Below are 22,899 nucleotides of genomic sequence, written 5' to 3'. Positions count from 1 at the left end.
AAATTGGGACTTTCCAGAACCCCTTTAGTTCAGCAGATAATTGGAACGGCACACAACACAGGAGCGCGCAGTTTGTGCTGTTTCCAGTTTTTAAAGCTATAGACAAGTGGAAAATGAGTCCATGATGTGTGTGGAGTAGGAATAATCCCCAGGACCCTTTGAACTTGGCTCCTCCTGGGAACCCCCTTCTCTGCCTGAACTTGGATGGAGGCTTCAGCACTCTGAATGACTGATTATTGTTTGGCTGCTCATTGATGTGAACCTCCAGTTCCCTGACTTCCCTGACCTCTTAGTCTTTCTGACGAGTCCCATCTGGAAGCTGTCTAGGGACTCCCAGCCACCACTTGTCTCATTAGCCACAAGAGACACTGGCTTATCACCCACAGCAAGCTCTGAGGAGTAGTAGCATTTTCCTGTGGTAACTCTCTTCAGGGGGCATCCTGTTGGATGAACCTTCCTTTAGGCACAAGCCTGGCCCTGCTGTCAGGCACTGGCATAGACGGGCTGCCATACAGAGATGCTTCCTGGGCCTGGGCTCTGATCTCTGCAGGCCTTCCTCCTTCCTTGGCTAGTCTCAGCATGCACCCACTGGAGATTTCTCCTAGACTTAATTACATACTTACAGAGGAACTAGTTCCTACCTACAGTCTCTTTCCTCACATCCTGGGAGAGGTCTGCTCGAGAGTGTTCCACCCAGGAGGCGCAAGGCTCTATTTCCATGCAAGAGTGGCCTAGATCCAGTCCGTCCTCCACGGTGCAACGTGGTCCTCCTATGTCTCTCAGCTGGAACAGAGGCTTCCCTATGTGGTGTCTTGACAATCTAGGTGCAAAACCATACTTCGGCCACCCGCTTAGTCACATTCCTTTAACAGGTGGGATGGGTGTTGTTTTAAATGTTATGCATCCTCTGGCAGAAGAGGAGAAATTCTCAAAAGACACTTGTATCCTTCTTGTCTACTGAGCCTAGTGAAACAATGGAGCCCAAAGAATTAAGACTTCTCCAGGAATCCAATGCTCAGGGAAAAGAAAGGCTGAAGCCTGGTGCCAGTTAAAGGAACCTGGCTCCCAGGAAGAGAATTCATGGTGCTGACAAGTTATCAGACTTTCTGCCAGGAGAGACTGAAGCTAAGACAGTGATGGATGAGATAACACCTTGACAGTTGCTTAGCTATAACACACCCTCTGCCCTCTATGTCAGGACCCTGCAGATAGACTTGGGACCACTGAACTGTTTATTGGTTCCTCTTCCCAATTTGACTACAGTGGATACTTCTTTCTCTGCTTTTATCAGTATTTATCACTTTAATAGGTATATTGGGGCATGCAGCTGAGCCAGGATATTAGTTCTGCCAGCCCGAACTCTGCTTTAACTTGTGTTTGGGAAACTTACGAGTGCCAGCAATGGTCACACTTAGAACCAACCTTGAAGATTGCAGATGATGTCACCTTTCTGGATGAAGGGCCTGCTTCCCTGTGATAAACTTCAGTTGACTGAAGCCAAGGTTCCTGGTGGTATAAGAACCACCTTAGGCTAAAGTTTTAAATAAAAGTTTGTGTTTGCCCAGCATTCAGGAAAGGCCCAGCCAGGCATCTGGGTTGGGGTGGGGGTGCTTGCTCCTCACTCCAGGCCACAGGGTCTGTGTTTGTCATTTGCAAATCCTTCCCCAGTAGGGGAAGGATTGAAAGCAAGGGCAGGATTCTATAGCGCGCCCCACAACATCCATACCTGTGTTTGCCTTACTTGTGGTGTGCCCAGGTTACGTTTCTTTTCATTTTGGGCTCATGATACTCCGCTGTTAGAAGACAGGCACAGTGCCATTGGTTGGAAAGGAAACTGAGACAAGAGAGCAAGTCGCTGGACCAAAGAATAGTTTCCAGCTGGTAGTACCCTCTACACTGTGCACAGTATCCTCTGTGGCTCCTGCACCCACCCACATCCATCAATAGATTTGAGAAAGGGAGATTGTGAAACCATAGTAACAGCGTAGAAAGTGGGAAGGGCACAGCTACCCAGGGTGTGCAGCCAGTGCTGTGCACTTATATTTATCTGCATGGCTGTTGTCCTTTGTGTGCTGATATCCACCCAGAGAACACTGCGGTTTCTGCTCTGTCCATTCCTCTCTAGTTTGCAGGACACTGAATCTGGTGAATTTGTTTTTATTTCTCCTAACAGAAATCTCCATTGATCTTTTTGTTTGCTTTGTATGACTTGAAATTCCAGTCGTGCCATTAACCTGGTATGTATGCTAAAATGTTATAGGTTGTGCAATTGTTTTGAGGTGGGATCCTTCCCAGGGCAGGTGAAAGCTCCTGCTGGGAGGTCCCACCCTCTGAGTGCCGCTGAAGGAATGTGCTTGTTGGGTGTTGATGTGTGGCGAAATGACCCTTGGGAGCTGCTAGATAAGTTGGTTTATTAGAATATAGAATATCATGAGTAGATGATAGAATGACCTGGCCCTCAATAAGAAGTACTAAGTGCCAGCAAGGAAAAGACCCCTTTCCTTTTTTTTTTTTTTTATAGGAAACATCTTTTCCATGTCTTTTTATGTAGAGTCCTTGAGGGAGAAAGCTTATACACAGATGCTTCTGTGCCAAACCATATTACGTAGTCACGATTCCCCCAAGCCTGTCTCCTTTTTGTTATATACTATTCTGATATGATCAAAAGCATGCTGGAGTGGGAGTTGGAATCCAGAACAGAGAACCGGTGTGGTTCAGGCACACCCCATCTATCCAGCATGCCTTGGAGTTGGCTGCCACCTTGTTTCCAGAATTTTTCATTTTAGCACCCTAGGAAAGTTCCTTATGAAATAAGCCTTCAGATCTATATACTGCAATATAAGCAAGTAGGATGCATTCATTACTTTCCCATCAGTGTGACAGAATGCCTGACCAAGGCACCTTAAGGGAGCAAGGGCTTGTTCTACTTATAGTTCGAGAGGATATAGTTCTTCATGTTGGGAAGGCATGGTGGCAGGAGATTGGGGCAGTTGGTCACACCATATCTGCCCTCAGGAAGTAGGTAGAGAAGAATGCTGGATCTCAGCTGGCTTTCCCTGTTTTAGGTCCAGGTGCCCAGCCCATGGGATAATGCTGACCACGATCAGATTGGGTCTTCTCACTTCAATAAACCCAGTCTAGAAACTCCCTCCCGGACATTCCCAGTGGCTTGTCTCCTAAGTGATTCTAAGTCTTGTCAAGTTGACAGTTTGTGTTGACCATTATACAGGGCGAGTGTGTAGATAGGATGGTGGTTAACTTGAGTTTGTCTTGCATTTTAAACTGAGGACCCTCTGTTTCAGAGTAGATGTTGGGTTTGATATCCTCCTTCCATTGTTAAGAATGTTTACAGAGGTGAGAATAGATTACAGAATTGGGAATGACACCTGATTTGGGAACTGGTGCTAACTGGTCTGTAATCTAGTAGGAAATATACTTTAACGAGAGAGAGAGAGAGACAGCCATGAACCTCCCGTACTCCAAGTAATTGCAATTTCCTGAGGATCTTATGATGGGGAAAGAAAAGACTAAAACTCTGATACCAGCTAGAGGAGGAACTTGCCTCCTGAAAAGGATTTCACACAATTGTCAGATTATATACTGCAGGAGAAAAGACAGCCAAGACATTATAGGGCAGTGATGGGTGAGACGCGACCTCCATCAGGACTGCGTAGCTGTGCATGCCTTTTGTCCTCCACTAACCTAAACCTGCTTTTAGCCCCCACTCCAGGTACTTGAGGGGTAACTGAACCTCTTTATTTCCTCTTCACAATGTGGCCACACGGATAAATCCTCTTTCTATGCCATTCTGCCGTTTGTTTGGTTTACTGAAGATGCATGGTCTTTGGGCTGCCAGACCCTGCTCTCTGACCTGACAGCCCCGGTAATTCCTTTTTATTTGGTGGCTTCTTCCTGACAACATGTGAGCCAAGTGAAAAATGCCCCCTAGGAACTCTTTAGATGCATGTTGTCAGCTGGGCCCTAGTTCCTTTAGAGGCAAAAGTAATAAATGATTTTGAGTTCTAGAATGTTTTGAGAGGAGGTACACCGCAGGTGAGTTGGAAAGGAAAGTGAAACAGTGGTGGGATTTTAAAGGATTTGGGGCTTCCTTGTTGGCAAGCAACAGCAGTAATTTGGGAGGACCTTTGGCAGGAGTCTGGGGTTCCTGTTATACACAAGGCACATCTCCCAGCAGTGTGTGTGGGTGTAAGGTCTCGAAGCCAGAGAGAAAGAAGGGAGAGAGGCAGGGAGGGAGGGAGGGGGGGAGGGAGGGAGGGGAGGGAAAAGCAGGGAAGGGAGAGAGAAGAAGGAAGGAAGGAAGGAAGGAAGGAAGGAAGGAAGGAAGGAAGGAAGGAAGGAAGGAAGGAAGGGAGGAAGGAAGGGAGGAGGTGAACCACAGGCTTTGGCTGCTTTTTTTTTTGGACAGACTGTGTGACAGGATGGTGCCAGTGTCCTATGTCTCTCTTCTTCACCCCTGGAAGCTACACTCTTTCATCCAGGAATACCCTTGACAGAGTCTTCCCCAAGCTGTCACCTGCCTACTGTAGCTGCCTTGACCATTCTTGTCCTTGAAAAGAACAGCATTTAGTAGGAGGTATAGTTAGCCTTCTCTTCTGAAATGATGGTGCCATTGAGGCTTCTGTGGGTGCTTTGGTGAGAAAAGATCTCAGGACTCGGGCAGATCTGTGGCTCACTTTATTTTTATCTAGGAAGCCATTCCTGGGAGGCAAGTGCCGGCTTGAAAATAAATACTAGTGACATTTAACCTTTCAAAAGACACTGCTTTGCTTGGGAGATGTGGCTGCTGGTAAAATGTTTGCCTTTTAAGCATGAGGACTCGAGTTCCATTCCCAGAATTCATATTGTTGTTTTTTGTTTTGTTTTAAATGTTAGACCTGGTGGCAAGTACTTGTAATTCCAGAGCTGGGAGGTGGAAACAGGCAGGCCACTGGAACCACTTTCTGTATAGCCTTGCCTTACAGTTGAGCCCTAAGGCTCAGTGAGAGACCTTGTTTCAAAACAGGAAGTAGAAATCTTTTAATCCCAGCCCTCAGGAGGCAGAGGCAGGTGTATCTCTGAGAGTTCAAGGCCAGAGTGATCTACAAGTGTTTTAAGTTTCAAGCCAGTCAAGGATACAAAGTGAGACATTGTCTTTAAAATCAAATCAAAACAAAACAAAAGAGAAAAACCAGGGTGGGCTGGGAGATACCTCAGTGGGAAAGTGCTTACTGTGCAATTGTGAGGGCCTGAGTTAAAAAACCCAGAACCTCCTTAAAAGTCAGGTGTGGGAGTGTCCATCTGTAACCCAGTGCTGGGGGCAGATGGGCAGATCCTTGGAGTTTGCAGTCTAGAAGAATTGGTGAGCTTCAGGTTCAGTGAGAGATCCTAGCTCAAAAATTGGTAGAGAAGCAATTGAGAAGAACAGCAAGCACCAACCTCTGGCTTTCACACTTGCATGCGCAGGTTAGCACTTCTGCACACATTCATACACCACACATGCAAGCTTGCATGTGTTTATGCACTGACATTTCAGAACACGTGCTTGGAACCCAAGCCAGAAAGACCTAAAACCTATACTTAGGTCCACATAATGCCACTGAAGGGCTAACTAGAAAGCATAGTTACCACCTAACTAGAAAGCTCTATATTCACAACCAGGTCTCTGCTCCTCATAGGCCCTAAAGTAGGTGTCAGCTCTGTGGGCATTCTGAACCTTTAAGATGGCCGGCAAGTTGTCAGGGTCCCTCAAACACGTACAGGATCCTGCTTGTTAGGAATTGTTCCTAACGCAAATTCCCAATCAAGCCAAATCAAAATAAGACAAATTAAGAAATATCCAAGTTTAATGGGAGTCCTGTGCTCGAACACGATCACCAGGAGGAAGGAAAAGGAACCACGTGATCCTCTTTTGGGAGTGTACTTAAATACCCCCAGGGAGGGATCAGGACCTGGCATGCTGGGATTTGGAGTCCAGACCAATACAACTCTCAGCCCTGGGGGCTAGGAAATATGCGAGGGGCTGGGGTCTACTCTCCCAACTTAACACTGCTTACGGCTGTTCAGTTGAGTGGCCTAAAAGTGAAGCCCTCTGTGGTTTGGGGATCACCATTAATATAGATAAAGAAGATTACCAACTTAAAAATCATTTTGTTGTCCTCCATTTGACAAACGAGGCATTGTGGCTCTCGGGTGGCAGAGGTGGAACCCTGGGGAGCGGTTCAGCCCTGATGGTTCTCTGTCCATGGAGAGCTGTTTGGTTTGACTAGCACCTCAGAATGTTGAGATAAGCCAGGTGTGGTGACCCATGCCTGTTAGCTACTCGGGTGACCAAGGCAAGAGGAGTGTTCTGGGTTTGAGATGAGCCTGAATTACACAGTGAGCTACAAGCCGTGCTGAGCACTCTTAATTTTTTTAAAAGGTCATGATTAAGAGAGGTGTTGTGACATGAACCTGTAATCCTAGCATTTTAGGCTGAGGCAGAAGGATGGAGCTGCCTGCCTCAGCTGTGTAGAGAGTCTAGGTTCGCCCGGACTACAGAGTGGGGCCCTGTCTCAAAAAAAAAAAAAAAAAAAAAAAAAAAAAAAAAGGTGGCAGGAGGAGAACAAAGGCAGTTTTCTGATGGTGGGCTCAGAAGGTTTGTTTATGAGCTTTGTGCATACACACTGAAGGCAATAACAAAGGCTAGTGTGCATGGCTGATGGGCCACAGTATGGCTGGGGAAGATCTGATGAAGCCCCATTAGTAATTTGCTAGCTCTGAGGTTAGAGGAAGTAAGTGGCATCTCAGCCCCTCTTCCTCCGACAAAAACAACATAAGGGAAAGAAGGTTTGTGTGTGGTTGTTTGGCATCTGCATTCAGAAAGCAGAGTGGCAAATCTTCTTTTCACGTTGTTCAAGACTCAGGCCAGGGATCCCTCCTCAATGGGTTTTCCCGCCTCAATTAATTTAAGCATGATATCCCCACGGGCATGCCCAGGGCTAACCTAATTTAAACAATCCCTCACAAGTGTGTGTGGGAGGGGGTGGAAGAAGCTTGTCTACCGTGGTGGTTCTTGATCCTGTCAAGTTTACATCTGACATTGACCATTACAAGTGGCGTATCATAAGCTTTGAGGTCTTGTGTTCTAGAAGTCCTCAGGTTCCTTGAATTTAGTTATTGGCCTGATTGCTTCCTAGCTTTACCCAAGTGCTAAGATGCTCTGTGTCTCTCAAGGGATGACTGTTGGGTAGCTTTATGTGTCCTTGGAAACCAAAGCTTCTTACGAGGTTTAAAGCACACCTCCCCACCCCAAGCCACAGTGTTCTTAGTACAGTGCTCATGGGCTCGGCCTAGAATGTTCTAGCGCCCCTTGATAGAGGTGCAGCAAGCCCTTTTCTGTTTTATTGTTTTATTTCGAGCAGTAACAGGCACAGGCCCTGGGAACAGTGACATTTCCCTGCGTCACTCATTGGTCCGTGCAGTTTCTCTGCTGTCAAAATTTCCAGAAAGGATTGTTTATAGAACATCTATTTTTAACATGAATCAGCAACATTGCTTATCCAAACTTTTTTTTGTTTTGTTTTTGTTCCAACCATCTTGTGAACTCTGGGAATGGGGAAGACGTAACGAGACCCTGTCATTCATCTTTTGTCACAGGAATGGATGAAAGAAAGGTGAATCGGTTTCTTCCCGAATTGAGTAGCAAGGTGATTTTTTTTTTTTTTTTAATTTTTAGGTGAATTAGTGCTAGAGCTGTGGTCAGGACTCTATTCCTAGATTCCGGAAGTTGCCTGAATGGGGTTCAAAGCACACCAAGGATGGGTTAGAGTATGTGTGTTGTGGGGTAGTGGCAGCAGAAGAGGTCTGTGTTTGGGAGGCCAGGGATGAGAAAAGAAAGGGGGTGGATGGCCTAGCTCTGAACTTTGGGCATCCGGCCGAGCAAAGTATTTATTTTCATAATCTTTCTGCTATGTGTTTTAGATTCTGAGAAATACACCAGAGAATTGAAGAATTTTCTGTCTCCTAATGTGAACCTCAGGGTTAGGGTCAGCCATTCCTTGGGGGAAGGGAGAGGTCCATGCTGTGTCATCTTCAGACTTCCAGTTACTAGATTCTGGGCTGCCTAGCCACGCTATGGTGTAGTACCTAACATGTCCTGTTGCTGCAGCCCCTATATACCTGGCATCGAGCCTTGCTGTGACCTGGGCATGCATGGCTGCAGTCTGACTTAGAAGATCTGCTCCCCCCCAAAAAAACCACTGTGATTTTGGTCATAAAATCACTTCTCTGAGGTGACTTATAACATATTAGATTTTGGTTTGGTTTATTGTTGGTGTAATTACCTTTCTCTTCTAGAACTTTGTTCTAAAATGCAAGTTCATTTTATATTTGAACTCATGTTATAATTCTATTTTCATTAGACTAATTTAATTTTACAATTACTTAATATGTATGTTTTAAATTTTTTTCTAACATTAAAAATAATAGTATGCTAAATTGTTTGTACTGGAATAATTTTTATGTTCTGGATAAATCTGTAATATTTTTCTTTATCAATTCATGTTACTTTTTTTTTTTTTTTTTTTTTTTGCTTTTTTTGAGACTGAGTTTCTCTGTGTAGCCCTGGGTGCCCTGGAACTAGGTCTGTAGACCAGGGTGGCCTTGAACTCAGAGATCTGCTGCCCCCTGAGTGCTGGTATTAAAGGTGTGTGTCACCACACCCAGCTAATTTTTATATTTTTTTTAACTCTTAATAACTTATGACTTATTTTGTTTTTTAACTTTTTGTTTATTCTTTGTATCTTTCACATTGTGTATCTTGATCCCTTTCATTTCCCTGTCCCTTTGTTTTTTTTTTTTTTTTGTTAATATTTACCATTTTTTTAAATATTTATTTATTTATTTATTATGTATACAATATTCTGTCTGTATACTTGAAGGCCAGAAGAGGGCGCCAGACCTCATTACAGATGGTTGTGAGCCACCATGTGGTTGCTGGGAATTGAACTCAGGACCTTTGGAAGAGCAGGCAATGCTCTTAACCACTGAGCCATCTCTCCAGCCCTCCCTGTCCCTTTGTATCCACCCTCTACCCTTGCAACCCCCACCTATAATACAACAAAATAAAATTTAAGAGAACAAAAGGGAAAATCAGTCTCATCATGGAAGCTGTAATGTGACACAGTGAGTTACACAGTAAATATCCATATATCTTTACTTGCAAGTTGGTCTGGTTCAAGGCTTCTGGTTTCTACTACACTGGACCCTCACTAGGACTCTTCTTGGATATCCTGTTGTTGCCCTGTGTCATGGAAATCCTGCAGCTTTGGGTCTGCAGGACTGGCCCCTTCGTGTACTCCAGTATATCATAGATGGGTTGGGTGTTGCAGGATGGGTCAGCCTGCCATCTCACCACTGACGTGAGCTCTCCAGCATTGTCCTGGCTAGTTTACCCCTTGCAGTGCTGAGCAAAGGGCAGAGCCAATTCTGCCTTCATGCCCTCAGGATCGACTCCCCCACACTTACACCATCAGGGCCAACTCGACTGGGTTGTCCCGTTGAGGTGCGCGGCCACTCTCCTGAGTGCTGCAGCTGGTGAGGAGCAAGGTCAGCTCTGCACTCTTACAACCTCAGAGAAAGCTCCTCCACCTGCCATAGGTGGTGAAGGGTGGGGGCTCATCTCTCCTCCGTCCAGCCATCATATGGCAGATAAGGGGCAGGCCCAGATCTCTCATGCTCATGTTCTCGGACAACTCATCATATACACACCACACACACACACACCACACCACACACACCACACACATACACACACACACCACACCACACCACACACACACCACACACACACACACACCACACACACACCACACCACACACATACACACACCACACACACACATATACACACACACACCACAGACACCCCCCCCCACCACACACCACACACACACACACACACACACCACACACACACACTCATAAAGGTCAGCTTTGCTGTGCAGCCCAGACAACGTTCAGGACCCACTTGTTGTAGTGTTGCAGCTGATAAAGAGGAGGGTCAGTTCTCTTGCCAGCTGGAAGCAGTAGGGGCGAGGAGGGAGGGCAATTTTCCCTCACCCCCACCACTGCATCACTACACACAGAAGGAGGTGTACCAGCTCTGATTCTCTCACACCCTCAGGTCTGGCTCACCCCTGTCTACAGGGTCAGCTCTCCTACAGTGCCTAGGTGAGGTGCAGGACCCTCTCTTCTGAGTGCTTTAGCCAGTGAGGGGTGGGACCAGTTCCCCATAGTGTTACTGCCAGTGAGGGTGCAGAGCAAACTCTGTGCAGCCTTATCCTCTCGGCCTTCAGTGGTATCAGGAGCCATGGACTTCAACACCGACTGTGGCTGTATCAGGGCCATGAACCCAGACGTAGGGCCCAGCAGCAGTCAAGGCCCAGACATCACACCAGCCTACTCCTCATTGCTTCTTGTCTCTTCAGATATGCATCTGTCCACAGGACATAAACCATCCTGTCTCTTTCTCCCATTTCATATCATACCTGGGTTTTCTTTTCTGAGCCTGGGGCAGACTGCCCCGTCATGGCGCCGGGCAGGACCATGCTTCCTCTTTGGAGCCCAGGGCAATCCACCACGTTCCCACTTGTGGGTCTTTTTGTCCCACTCAGTCCACCATCGGTTTATTTTCTTTTAAAGGCTTACTTTTAGCAAAAGACAGCAAGTGGCTTTTCTCTACATGAGGGTAGAAATGTCTAGGGCTTAAAAAAAATAAGTTCATTTATTATTTGTGTGTGGTGTGTGTGTTCATATTGGGAGAGTGTGGTGTGTTTGTGTGTCTGTGGTGTGTGTGTAGGTCAGAGGCAACTTGATGTGTTTTATCTAAGACGTGAGAGTCAAATATTGGGGTGAAAACCTGATACATAAAAAAGTAGCAGAGGGGTGACCAGCTGACCTTCTCTCTATATTTCCCAGATTCATGAGATTCAGATTCTCTAAGTCCCTCCCTGCTCTTCCATTGCGTCTTCTTTATCCATATTTCTGGGTTCTCTATGTCTAATCCAGTCTGCCAGTTGCTGGGTTTGCCGCCTGATTCAAGGTTAACTTTATTAACCCAGTCTAGGGTGTCACAGTGTGATCAAATAACCTGGAACATAAACACATAGATGTTGGTTCTCTGCCTACACCATGTCAGTCCCGGGTATGGAACTCATTGTTAGGCCTGGTGGTAAGCGCCTTCACATGGCGCCCCATCTCACTGGCCCTGTCTAGGGAATTTGAAGGCAGTCATTGTGAAAAAATATGTAACGGAGATTTTTTAAAGAAAAAGAAAACCCTTCATTATATATGGAAAATCATGACAATTAGATTTAATCAGGAAAGAATTTGGCTCTTGAGACTCCATCAGGAATCGAGCATCTGAGACAGTATCTGTTTGTTTTTTCATGGTATAAAAGATGTGAATCTGAATATTTATCTGAGCTTGAGACTCAAAATTCTTTCCTTGATCACATGGAAAGTCTAGATTGTTCAGTGAAATGAAGGTGTCCATGGTAACCATTGTCCTTGATGTCTTCTGAAGACTCCTTGTCCCTTGTCTCTCTAGATCGTGATCTGTCATGTGGTGGGCGAGACCCTTCAGTTCCTGGTCAGTGCAGGGCCTGTCTCCACCACCAGTTCAGAATGCCAGCTGTATGACGTCCGGCTTTCCCCATTTCATTTAAAGGTAAGGCTGTGTAGATGCCGTCGGTCACAGGAAATCCGTGGTAGACATATCCTTGTGTTTCCTGCCACAGGAGGGACACAGGGAGAATTCGTCCATGCTGAGTTACAGAGTGCTGAATCTCATGGTGTTATTAATTATGAATTAGGTCACCCATTATCTTAAACTTACCATGAATATGACCCAGAACAGCACAACACACTGTAGGGTCTGTACCCAGCATGGATGATGACTCCCCAAGCTATATAGATGGAGAGCCCCCTTCTCTAGTTCCTCTCAGCCTATACATTCGCTGAGGCCATGTGGAATTAGGACAGAATTGTGTAAAACTGGTTTGGAGAAGTAACTAGATTCTGGGTGAGGGTCCTGTGACCCACCCTGCCTCTCCAATGAGGAAATGTCATTAATTCTGCAAGCCCAGCTTTGATGATCCTTTGTAAGCAGATACAGATGATCTGATGAAAATGGTGGCAGTTTGACTCTGAAGATAGCCTTCTTCAGTAGGGTCCTGGAGGGTTATAGGACTGTGGCGTCATGCTCTTGTTGGCTATACATTAATTGTTAAGAGCTCATATACCACCTCACTCTGTATGGTCATTGTGCCTTATACCGTTTCAGCTCAGTCACCATGGGTGTAGTCCCAAACCATTCTCCTGCTAGCCACCTGGAGACATAAGCTGTTCTCACCATCTTAAAGTCCAGCCCTAACCACACCTACCAAGTCCCCTTTACTATGCCTGGTCCTATATCTAAGACTGCCCAAGATGAAGGCCTTACCCATTTTTCCATGATTCTGCCCCATCTACATGAATAGGACTATTCAAAAGCAGACCATTTGAGGCTTCTGGAGTGGCTCGGGTGAGGGGGTACCATTATATATTATATATGGTACTCCATATATAATCCCAGGGACATGTGAACACGGGTACCGCCCATGGCCAGCACTGAAGACAGGGTGCCCTAGCTCTTTTCGCTCCCTCCACTCTCGTATGCCTTGATAACATGAGTTCCTTATTTAAATAAGGCTTATTTATTACTATTAATATTATCTATTAAATAAGGCTGCACAGTGTCAGTGACACTTGGCCTGAGGACCTGCCTGGGCAGAGGAGAGACTGGAAAGGGGTTTGGGGGGTGGGGAGGTCTTCACATCCATTCTGAAAGAACATTTTAGACTGAGGCAGAAGCCGAGTCACTGTCTTTAAGAACGTGACTAAAGAAACACACACAGGGGCTGGAATGGTGGCTCAGTAGTTAAAATCACATGCTGTTCTTGCAGATGACCTGGGTTTGATTTCCAGCATCCTCATGGTAGCTTACAATCTTCCCATAACTCCAGGTCCAGGGACATGTCACCTCTTCTAGCCTCCAGGGGCTCCAGGCATGCACACAGTACACTTACATACACATAGGCAACTCATACACATTATCTGAATTACGTTTCTATTGCTGTAATAACCACAACTAGAAGCAGCTTGGGAAGGGGAGGGTTCATTCTAGCTTACAATTCTCAGGTCTGAAAAAGGATTTTTCCATCTCGTGGCAACCAGCCAAGGAATTTATAAGAAAATGTCCTACTTGTTCTTTGTATAACCAAACTCCACTTCCTGCAGGAAGTAACCCAAAGGGTACTCAAAGAAATGAAATTTGGAAAATAGATGTGTTTCATTTTGCAGAGTTTGGAAAATTAGAATGTGTATACCATACCAAAGGTACATATTCAGGGTTTCAATGGGAAACTGCTTTGAGTTCTGAAGCAGCTGGTTCTTTATTACACATTTATTAGAAGTTATGGCCATCATTTATAATCAGATGTCTTTTATCTGCTGTTGTTCCTTCCTCAGCAGTCTAACAATTCAAGGATAACAAGTACCTGTACAAATTAAGACTGAACAATGCTCCAACATATGTCCCTAGTAAAAAGAAACAGTTTTTTGCATATTACAACATAAAGCATATTACAGGTATATTACACAACCCTACAGGACAAGCAATTATAGAAAGATCTAATCGCACTCTAAAAGATATGCTTAATAAACAGAAAGGACTAATAAAGACCCCCACTGATAGATTATACAATGCTTTATTGACTTTAAATTTTTTAAATGGTAATAAGAAAGGAACAGGATGGGCCGTGGTGGCACACACCTTTAATCCCAATGATTGGGAGGCAGAGGTAGGGCGGAACTCTGTGAGTTCAAGGCCAGCCTGGTCTACAAGAGCTAGTTCCAGGACAGGATCCAAAGCTACAGAGAAACTCTGTCTTAAAAAAAAAGAAAGAAAGAAAGAAAGAAAGAAAGAAAGAAAGAAAGAAAGAAAGAAAGAAAGGAAAGAAAGAGAAGAAAAGAAAAAAAGGAACAACAGCTGAGAAGAAACATTAAATAATGGAAAAAATGCTGAATTAAGTCAGTCTCTATACTTCAAAGATGTGTTGACTTCGAATGGAAACCAGGATATGTGTTATATTGGGGAATGGGTTTTGCTTTTGTTTCCACAGGAAAAGAAAAGCTATGGATATCATCAAAATTTATAAAGATTCCATCTAAACTAATGTATAAGACTAACAAATGACTTTCATTTGATCAATGAAAACTGCAAAAAAGAAACTCAGCAAAATTAGGGTTAGGATGGGGCATCCAACTAAGGAATCACACTCCATCACAGAGGAGGTCAGGGCAGGAGCTGATGCAGAGGCTATGGAGGAGTCCTGCTTACTGGCTTGCTCCCCGTTGCTTTCTTGGCCTGCTTTCTCATACAGCCTAGGGCTACCTACCCAGGAGGGGTAGCACTGCCCATAGTGAACTTTGCTCTCCCACATCAATCATTAATCAAAACCCCCACAGACTTGTAGGCTAATCTGATGGAGGCATTTCAAAGTATGTCTAGGTTTGGGTCAAATCAACCAGCACATACATAGAAGAAAAATAAATCCTAAAAAATGAATACACAGAGAGCATCAGTACACATATACACAGCACACAGAACATACATAGAATATGCATGCATGCCTTGTAAGACACAACACAGTGCACACATGCAACATGCACACACATATAGCACATATGCATAAAATATGCATGTACATGGCACAGATGCATGCATGTATGAGCTTATTAAGGCTCAGGTGATGAGCTCAGCTACCCAGTAACTGTTTCTCGGTGGTTTGTTCCCATAGATAGAATTCCACATGGAAGAGAAGAAAGAAGACATTCAGATCAGATGGTCATTCACCCATGTACCAGAAACAGCCATCAAGATCCAGCCGCAGACCCCAGGGGAGGTCAGTCCGTAAGTTTTGTCATTTTTTCCACGGGTTTACAGATGCATGGCTAGCTCTAAGGTGGGTAGCCCTGCTAGGCATCCTCTTCATGCTGGCGTAGGCCACAAGAGACAGGGCGCTGTAGGGGACGGCTTTGATGGAGAGGACACTTTCCTTTCCCCTCTCTGGGGCCTCAGTGTGCAAGCTGCCGTGAGTGTGTGCAAAAAAACTCAACTTTTCTTTTCTGGACAGGGAGTTCTTCCTGTGGCGTTCACAAAATTCCCTTGTAGTTCTGCTCTGTTTTAACGAGATCAGCTACTGAGGCCTCCCCATGGTAGAGATCTGTGGGCTTTGTAGTGTGTCTCCGGTAAGAGACTCGTCTTTTCTCTCTTTGTCTTTTCTCTCCATTTTTCCTCTGGGGCTGGGAATGGAGCCCAGGGCCCTGAACGTGCTTGTTAGTGTTCTACCCCAGACTTGCCAATATTTTAGCCTTTGTATTTTGACATAGATGTGTGCAGTGTGAGGGTTAAGGTTTGGTTGGTTTGGCTTTGGTTTGGTTTTAGCTGGTAAGTTTCACACACACACACACACACACACACACACACAAATTCTGACCGAGGCAATTGACTAATATCAGATTGGTAACACAGCCATGGGGTGTGGGGGGAATGACTCAAGGAATCTTGAAATCAGAATGGTCTCCTTCTCAGCAGAAGAGACTGAACGTGTCAGGGCTTGTCTGTATGGAATGAAAGTCTGGACAAATGATGTCACTGTCTGAGAGAAGCAAAGAGCAGAAGGAAGGAGAAGGAGAGAATGAATTGGGGTGGGTGGGGCAGCCCTTGCTTCTCTTTCCTTCTGCTGCTTGCTTCTTTCTGATGATGGCATAATTTATGCAGGCCTGCAGTACACACAGGGAAGCTCAGCCATGTTGAATTTCTCAATGCAAAGAAGGGCACAATTCTGTGTGATTCCTTGAGTCATTTTTCCCCATGAGAGGCTGTGTTACCAATCTGACACTGACTTGACTCAATGTTCAGGTGTAGGAGATCCCTATCTCTGTGGATTTGTATATTTACTTTATTTTTTATATAATTTATTTTTATGTGTGTGGGTTTTGCCTGCATGTGTGTCTGTGTATGATGTGTGTGCAGTGCTTACAGAGGCCAGAAGAGGTCACTGAATCTCCAGGGATTGAAGTTAGACAAGGTTGTGAGCTATTTTGTAGATGCTGGGAATCAAACTCAGGTCCACTAGAATCAAACAGCCAGTGTGCTCTTAACTACTGAGCCTTCTCTTCAACTCCTTGTATATAATTTTGACTATTGGAAATTTGATGGTTCTGCAGTTAAGAGCACTAGCTGCTCTTCCAGAGGTCCTGAGTTCAATTTCCAGCACCACATGGTGGCTCACAGCCATCTATAATAGAATCTGTTGCCCTGTTCTGGCCTGCAGGTATACATGCAGAGCACTCATGCATAAAATATAAATAAATTAAATTTAAAAAAATAAAGAAAATTTGATCTAAAGTCAGCACCACTGACAGACTGGGGAAAAGCTCTGCTCCCTTCCATTTGGCTTTACTGATAACCTGCACAAAAGTGACTTGTGTCATTTTATGAAGATGATCTCATTCATTCCTCCTCCTGAAGTCAACCAGCAGCATGCTGCCTACACTGTATACTCTCTGTACCTCATCCTCTAGGCACCCACAGATTCCCCTGTGAAGCATTCTGGGGACCACTTTGTGGCTCAGTGGCAGACCCACAGCTCCCTGATGAATGAGAACAACACTGGGGATAGGGAGAGGCTGTGAAAGGAGGTTGTCCTGGCCACTGTTCTTGATCCTGTTAGATAACACCTGCCGTCGGGCCAGAGTTCCTGTCTGCTGAGTAAGGAGCAATTGTCCAGGTCAGACAGAGAAGTAAGAGCCCATCCTGAGGCCCATCCTGAAGCACAACCATGCTGTGTGGTATTATTCAGCCAGAAATGGGGTGACTTGCTGGTGCACGCTGTGTCCTGATTAGCTTTGCAGATGTCTCCTGATGCAGGAGACATAAGTGTCAGTATCACGACACTGCTCATCCAGAAAAGGCAATCCACAAAGAAGGAAAGATGGATGCCAGGAGTTAGGGATGTGACTCCTGATAAGGATGGAGTTGGGATTCATCTTTAGGAAGTAGTAAGAAGGTTGAGAACGTATTTAGGAGTGGGTGCTTAGCACTGTGTGTGTACGAAGGAGCAGTGAAAGGTACATTTAAATAGTTATTCTATATCATGTGACTTTTATTTAACTTATAAATGAAGGCTAGGCTATCAAGGAACCGTTGAGGGGATAGGGGATGGCCTCCTGGTTCAAAGCACAGACTCTTAACCGTTTTAGACAGTGGGATTTGATTTTTGGCTCTCCTGTTTATGGACTCTATGGCTCTGTGAGTGTTAATTGACTTTTCTATGTCTTCATCTCTTATCTGTGAAGTGGAGTGAATGTGATGTGAAGATTAAACCAGTTAATACATGTGTATATGGGAGGCTGGCCCCCAGGGAGAGCCATGGCATCAGCCTTTTGGGTTTTGGCATTTAGAGACCTTACATTTAAAGATTAGTAGATACAGGCCAAGTTCACTATAGGGAGGCCTGATCATGAGTTTAAGGCCAGGCTGGGACACACAATGAGATTTTGTCTTAAAAACCCAAGGTCCACTCATAGAATGCTTGGCCAATATTGGCAAAAAATCCTGGTCTCTATCCCTAATACTGAAAAATAAAATAAAACCCAAAACCTGTGCACTAAAAACATTTATAGTAGTGGTTCTCCACCTTCCTAATGCTATGACCCTTTAATACAGTTCCTCGTGGTGTGGTGACCCCAAGCATAAAATTATTCTGTTGCTACTTCATAATTATAAATTACTTCATAATTTTACTGCTGTTATAAATCATAATGTCAGTGTCTGATATGCAGAATCTCTGATATGGACCCCTGTGAAGGGTCCATTCAACTCCAAAGGGGTCACCACCCACAGTTAAGAACCTCTGATTTATAGAACTCTGCTGCACAGAACCACGCACACATGAATGGGTACCGTACCCTCGCCAGTACCAAGCTAGGAATGGTGCAGGATGAGTCCCAGGAAGGTTGTTGTGGTCCCTTCATAGGCTTCACATGGGGTACTTTCACCTTGACATCTTGAATATGGGAGCTATCTGAGCTGCAGAAAGGTGACAGTTAAATCTTGATTGTTTGCTTGTTTGTTTGTTTGTTTGTTTGTTTTTCAAGCAGGGTTTCTCTATGTAGCCCTGGCTGCCGTGGAACTTGCTCAGTAGACCAAGCTGGGCAGGAACTCAGAAATCCACTTACCTCTGTCTCCTAAGTGCTGGGACTAAAGGTATGCACCACCACCACCCAGCTAAATCTTGATTCTTAAATTGATGGGATCTACAATCACCGTGAAAACAGACTTCCAGATAACTTATTGAGGGAATTTCAAAGTTAGATTAATTGAGGTGGAAGACCCACCTGAATGTGGCAACATTATCTCGTAGGCTGGGGTCTCAGAATGAATAAAAAAGAGAAAGCAAATTGAGCACCAGCATTTATCTTTCTCTGCTTCCTGATATTCTCTATGATCAACTGCTTCACATTCCTGCCACCTCACCTTCCCTGTCATGAAAAACAGTGCCTTACATCTCTAAGCCAAAACGAACCTTTTCTTCCTTAAGTTGCTTTTGTCAAAGCAACAAACCAGGTACAGCCAATAGATCCAACAGTTGGAAGCAGTGTGCTTATTGCTATATGGTGTCTTGTAGTAATATGAGTGGCGGGGTGGCATCCCCAGCACCCCGGCCGCCTGCTAGCTTATGCCCAAAATAACAACACACAAACTGTATTCATTTAAACACTGCTTGGCCCATTTCTAATCATCTGTGTAGCACCACTAGGTGCGCTTACCGGGAGGATTCTAGCCTATGTCCATCCTGGGTCAGAGCTTCATCGCATGTGCCTCAAAGAGCAGAGCTATCACATCTGCCCGGGAGAGGGGAGCATGATGTCTCTGTCTGAGGCGTCTGCCCCAGAGCGGAGAGCTATCGAGTCTGAGCTCACTTCCTCTTCCTCCCAGTATTCTGTTCTGTTTACTCCTCCCACCTGTTTTAACTATCATGGCCAAGCAGTTTCTTTATTGCTTAACCAATGAAATCAACAGATTGATATATGACACTCCCATATCAGTGTCTGAGATCTGGTGTCTTTGCACACCTTGTCTGGTCCTAAATCCTGACTCTCTCTGCCTTCCATCAAGTTCTTGGCTGGACTGTGCTTCTCTGCAGCTCAGGGGCCTCTTCAACATCACACAGTTGTTCGCACAATTGGTTCATTATGATCCGAGGTCCCCCTTTCCTTACTGGCTGTGCTCCTGGAGGCTGCTGCTGTTCCTAGCCTGTCATGGGCTAGCAGGACAGTTGCAGTCCCAGTGATAAGAGCCAGCATAGCCCTCACACCAAGGTTGCTTAATGTAGTCTGATGTTGTAACATCTGGCGTGCCTGTCAGGTACCTGCATCTGGCGTGCAATGATCTGATGGCCTTTCCCTCTCCAGAAGCAGGTGCTTGAGGTAAACATGCTTTCCGAAGCCCTTGCAGATCTTCTGAAGTACCTAGTTGGTGTTGCCTCTCCATCTGTGTTTCTGAGCACCAAGCCTTCACGGGCCAAAGAAGCTCAGGTAAGCCCAGATCCCAGGACGCGGGTGATTCTGACTTGTGTTTCCAGTGCTTTCACTTCTCACGGTGGGGCTGACACTGCACAGGCAGATATTGTCCATGGTATTAGATCAGAGACCCATGGTGAGAGAGGTCACCAGGCCACTCATGGGTGTTCTTCTCATGAGGCTATGGTCCCCTACATTCATCAGGCACTGTCAGCTGATGGTAGCGTTTGGTACTAAATTCTAGGTGACTAGGGTCACAATGAGAAGTCATCTTTACTTTCCTTTGCTTGCAAGGTAGCAGGAACAGCTCAGCTAGCAGATGAAAACACAGGGGGTTATAAACTTCCCTCAGGGCCTCTCAGGGGGATAAGATATAAGGTGATCTCTCAGGCTACAGCTTACTTTGAAGAGTGCTTGCCTAGCATGCAGCATGCACGGAGTCCTGGATTTGCTTTCTAAGACCATATACATTGGGCATGGTGACAAATACCTATAATACCAGAGGCCAGAGGATCAGAAGTTCAAGGTTATCCTCCAATCTGGGTAACACCATACCCCGTCTCAGGAAAATAAAAATCTGTCCTGAACATTGAACTCATCTCAAGCCACCATCATAGAAACACCCAGAATGGTGTTTAACTGAGTAGCTGGGTATTTATGGCCCAGAAGTGGAACCCTCATAGCTTAGTGGTTAAAGCACTTTTGTGCTAGTATGGATACTGGAATTTGGATCCCTAGAACCCAAAGTAAATGCCAGGTAGACATGGTGGTCTGCCTGTAATTCTAGCATCAGAAGGCAGAGATTAGGGGATCCTGGAGCAAGCTGGCTGACTGAACTGTCTGTATTGGTAAGCTTTGTGTTCAACAAAGAGACCCTGCTGCAATGAATCAGGTGGAGAGTGATTAAGGATTACACCTGCTGACAACCACAGGCTTCCATATGTATAGACATGTCCATGTTCACACACAGACATGTAAAAACTCATGTATACATGTACACATACACAGTAATGAAAGAAAAATGTAGTCACACACATACAGCTGACAAACTCTCAAATCTCCATCCCATCCCAGTGCTTTAAGGAAGTTTACAGTCCTTCCTGGCCTCACCTGGTTCAGAACAGTGTTTGTTGGGTGTTACCATGAGTGTCTCTGGAGATGTTAGGAAGCATCCCCCAAGAAGTAGCTCAAGTCCAGTCAGCAACCAGGATGGCTTTAACTGTCCAGCATCTCTCAGAGAACCTTAGGTTCTTGTGCTAAATTTAAGAGCCCCTGTGAGCACCATCATGGCAGCTCGTGTCTGGTGCCCTTCTGAGAATGCAATAGGACTGCACCTGCCTTTATACCCTCACCTGTGTGATGTCAGAGGTTCATAGGCGTTCTTCCTAGAATGGTGGGCTCTGCCTGGAGGCAAGAGATGATCACAGACTGACGGCCATTCATATCTACATATTGTCTTGTCAAGCACTGCAGCGTGAAGGCCAATTCACTACCACATCTGGGTCTAAGTATGGAACTATGTGCTGGCTAGTCTTCACTGTCCTTGGAAGTAGATGACAAAGCAGAATTTGGACAGTGACATCACTTTCTGAAGGGTTCTTCAGTAGGGATAAGAAAAGGCTCACCATGGGGCTGGAGAGATGGCTCAGTGGTTATGAGCTCTTGACTGCTCTTTCAGAGGTCCTGAGTTCAATTCCCAGCAACATGATGGCTAACAACCATCTGTAAACAGGATATGACCCACTCTTTTGATGTGCATAAAAACAAAGCACACATATACACAAATAAATCTGTTAGAGTGGAAGGAAGGACAGAAGGAAGGAAGGACTAAAGGAAGAAAAGGCTCACTTCAGAAGCAACAGAACCTTCTCATGAGATAGGACCGTCAAGTCTAAGTTGATCCTGGCAGTCAGATCCCCTGTTCTAGTATCCCTAAAGACACTGGTGTCAAAGATATCATGCATATATAAGCTAATGTCCCTGGCTGTCCTATTATCTTATAAAAGTCAGCGCCCATCATGGTAATTCATTTAGCCAATAGCCTTTAGGGTACTGGCCCATTAGGGTGTGGTCTGAGGTACTGTGTGTGGACAGGAAGCATGCTTGCTGTCTTGGGTGGTGGTCAGAGTTCTGTTCACTGCTTCCAGTGCAGAGGACCACGGCTCTCTACCCTTGTGAGTTCTTCCCCGAATAAGTATTTGTTGTCCTTTATTCCAGGCTCTCACAGACTTCCTTAATTATGCCTACATTATGGAGCCTGACCCCTCATATCTTCACAACTGTTACCCTGTTTTTTTCCTACAGACCCTACAGTGCACTTCCTCCACTGCTCAGGAACCCTGCCCTCCCAAACCTCCAAGGGCTCATGAACTAAAACTGCAGGTGAAGAATATACGAGTCTCCCTGCTAACCCACCCTGGTGCTTCAGGTGGGTGCTGATGCCACCAGGGCCTCATGGGGCTTCCCACTGCTATGGGAGGGACCTTCCTTGGCTTGGGCTGGTGAATCCTTGTATGGCAACCTGGTTGGGTCTGCAGTATGATCTCTGCCTTCCTTGGCAGAAATACAGTGAAAACCTTGGTCTTTGACTAATGGGCTTGGGGTCCAGATACCACAAACTGTAACCCCTTAACATGGTAAGCAACTGTGTTTTTCTGCACATACCCAAAGACTTTGTGGGAAAGATTTTAAATATTTCAGATGCAGAGAAAGGGCAGATGTTTGAAACAGTGGCAAGGCTAGTAACAGAATCTGACCATCATACAGGCTATACGTGCCTCGACTGTCATACTGCACCCCATAAGTATGCAGGTTATAATCTAAGCTCATCTCACGCACGTGAATGCCAAGGGAGAGCAGTGTCGTGGTTGCTCTGCTCTCAGCAATGGTTGCTAGTCTTGGCTTTCTTTTTTTTAAATGAGCCAATAAATTCATGTAGAATACCTTCTAAAAAGTGGGGTATGGGGTGGCTCATGGGGGATCAGAGGACTTAGGCTCACTGCTGCCCCTGGTGTTGCTGATGGGAAGAAGGCAGCTGTGAGCCCTGGCCCTTCGCAGTGGTCACTGAGCCACCCTCCCCAAGCTTAGCAGTCTGAAGCAGGCTGTGACTGTCCAGTTGCAGCTTGATGTTGATGAGAATAGAAGTACAGTTCTGGTCATTGTCTAAGAATGTTAGGAATTCTGGTTACTATTTGCAAAGGTTCGCCTTCTCAGTTTACAAGGCACAAAGAA

The 22,899-nt window shown here is 45.3% G+C and overlaps 1 protein-coding gene across 1 annotated transcript in view; it reads left to right on the top strand.

Moving 5' to 3' along the window:
• The window catches only part of C2cd2 (C2 calcium dependent domain containing 2), a 68,518-nt gene that overhangs the window by 15,411 nt on the left and 30,208 nt on the right, over nt 1-22,899 (top strand). The window contains exons 3-6 of the mRNA XM_050162089.1: nt 11,588-11,707; nt 14,880-14,984; nt 19,561-19,683; nt 21,973-22,096. Coding sequence (XP_050018046.1) covers nt 11,588-11,707; nt 14,880-14,984; nt 19,561-19,683; nt 21,973-22,096 — 472 coding nt within the window. The remainder of the gene's footprint in view (nt 1-11,587; nt 11,708-14,879; nt 14,985-19,560; nt 19,684-21,972; nt 22,097-22,899) is intronic.

This window comes from Alexandromys fortis, unplaced genomic scaffold, assembly GCF_014885135.2.
Source record: "Alexandromys fortis isolate MF-2015 unplaced genomic scaffold, M_Fortis_MF-2015_v1.1 scaffold_128, whole genome shotgun sequence".
NCBI lineage: Eukaryota > Metazoa > Chordata > Mammalia > Rodentia > Cricetidae > Alexandromys > Alexandromys fortis.
This window is presented reverse-complemented; position numbering and strand designations above follow the sequence as displayed.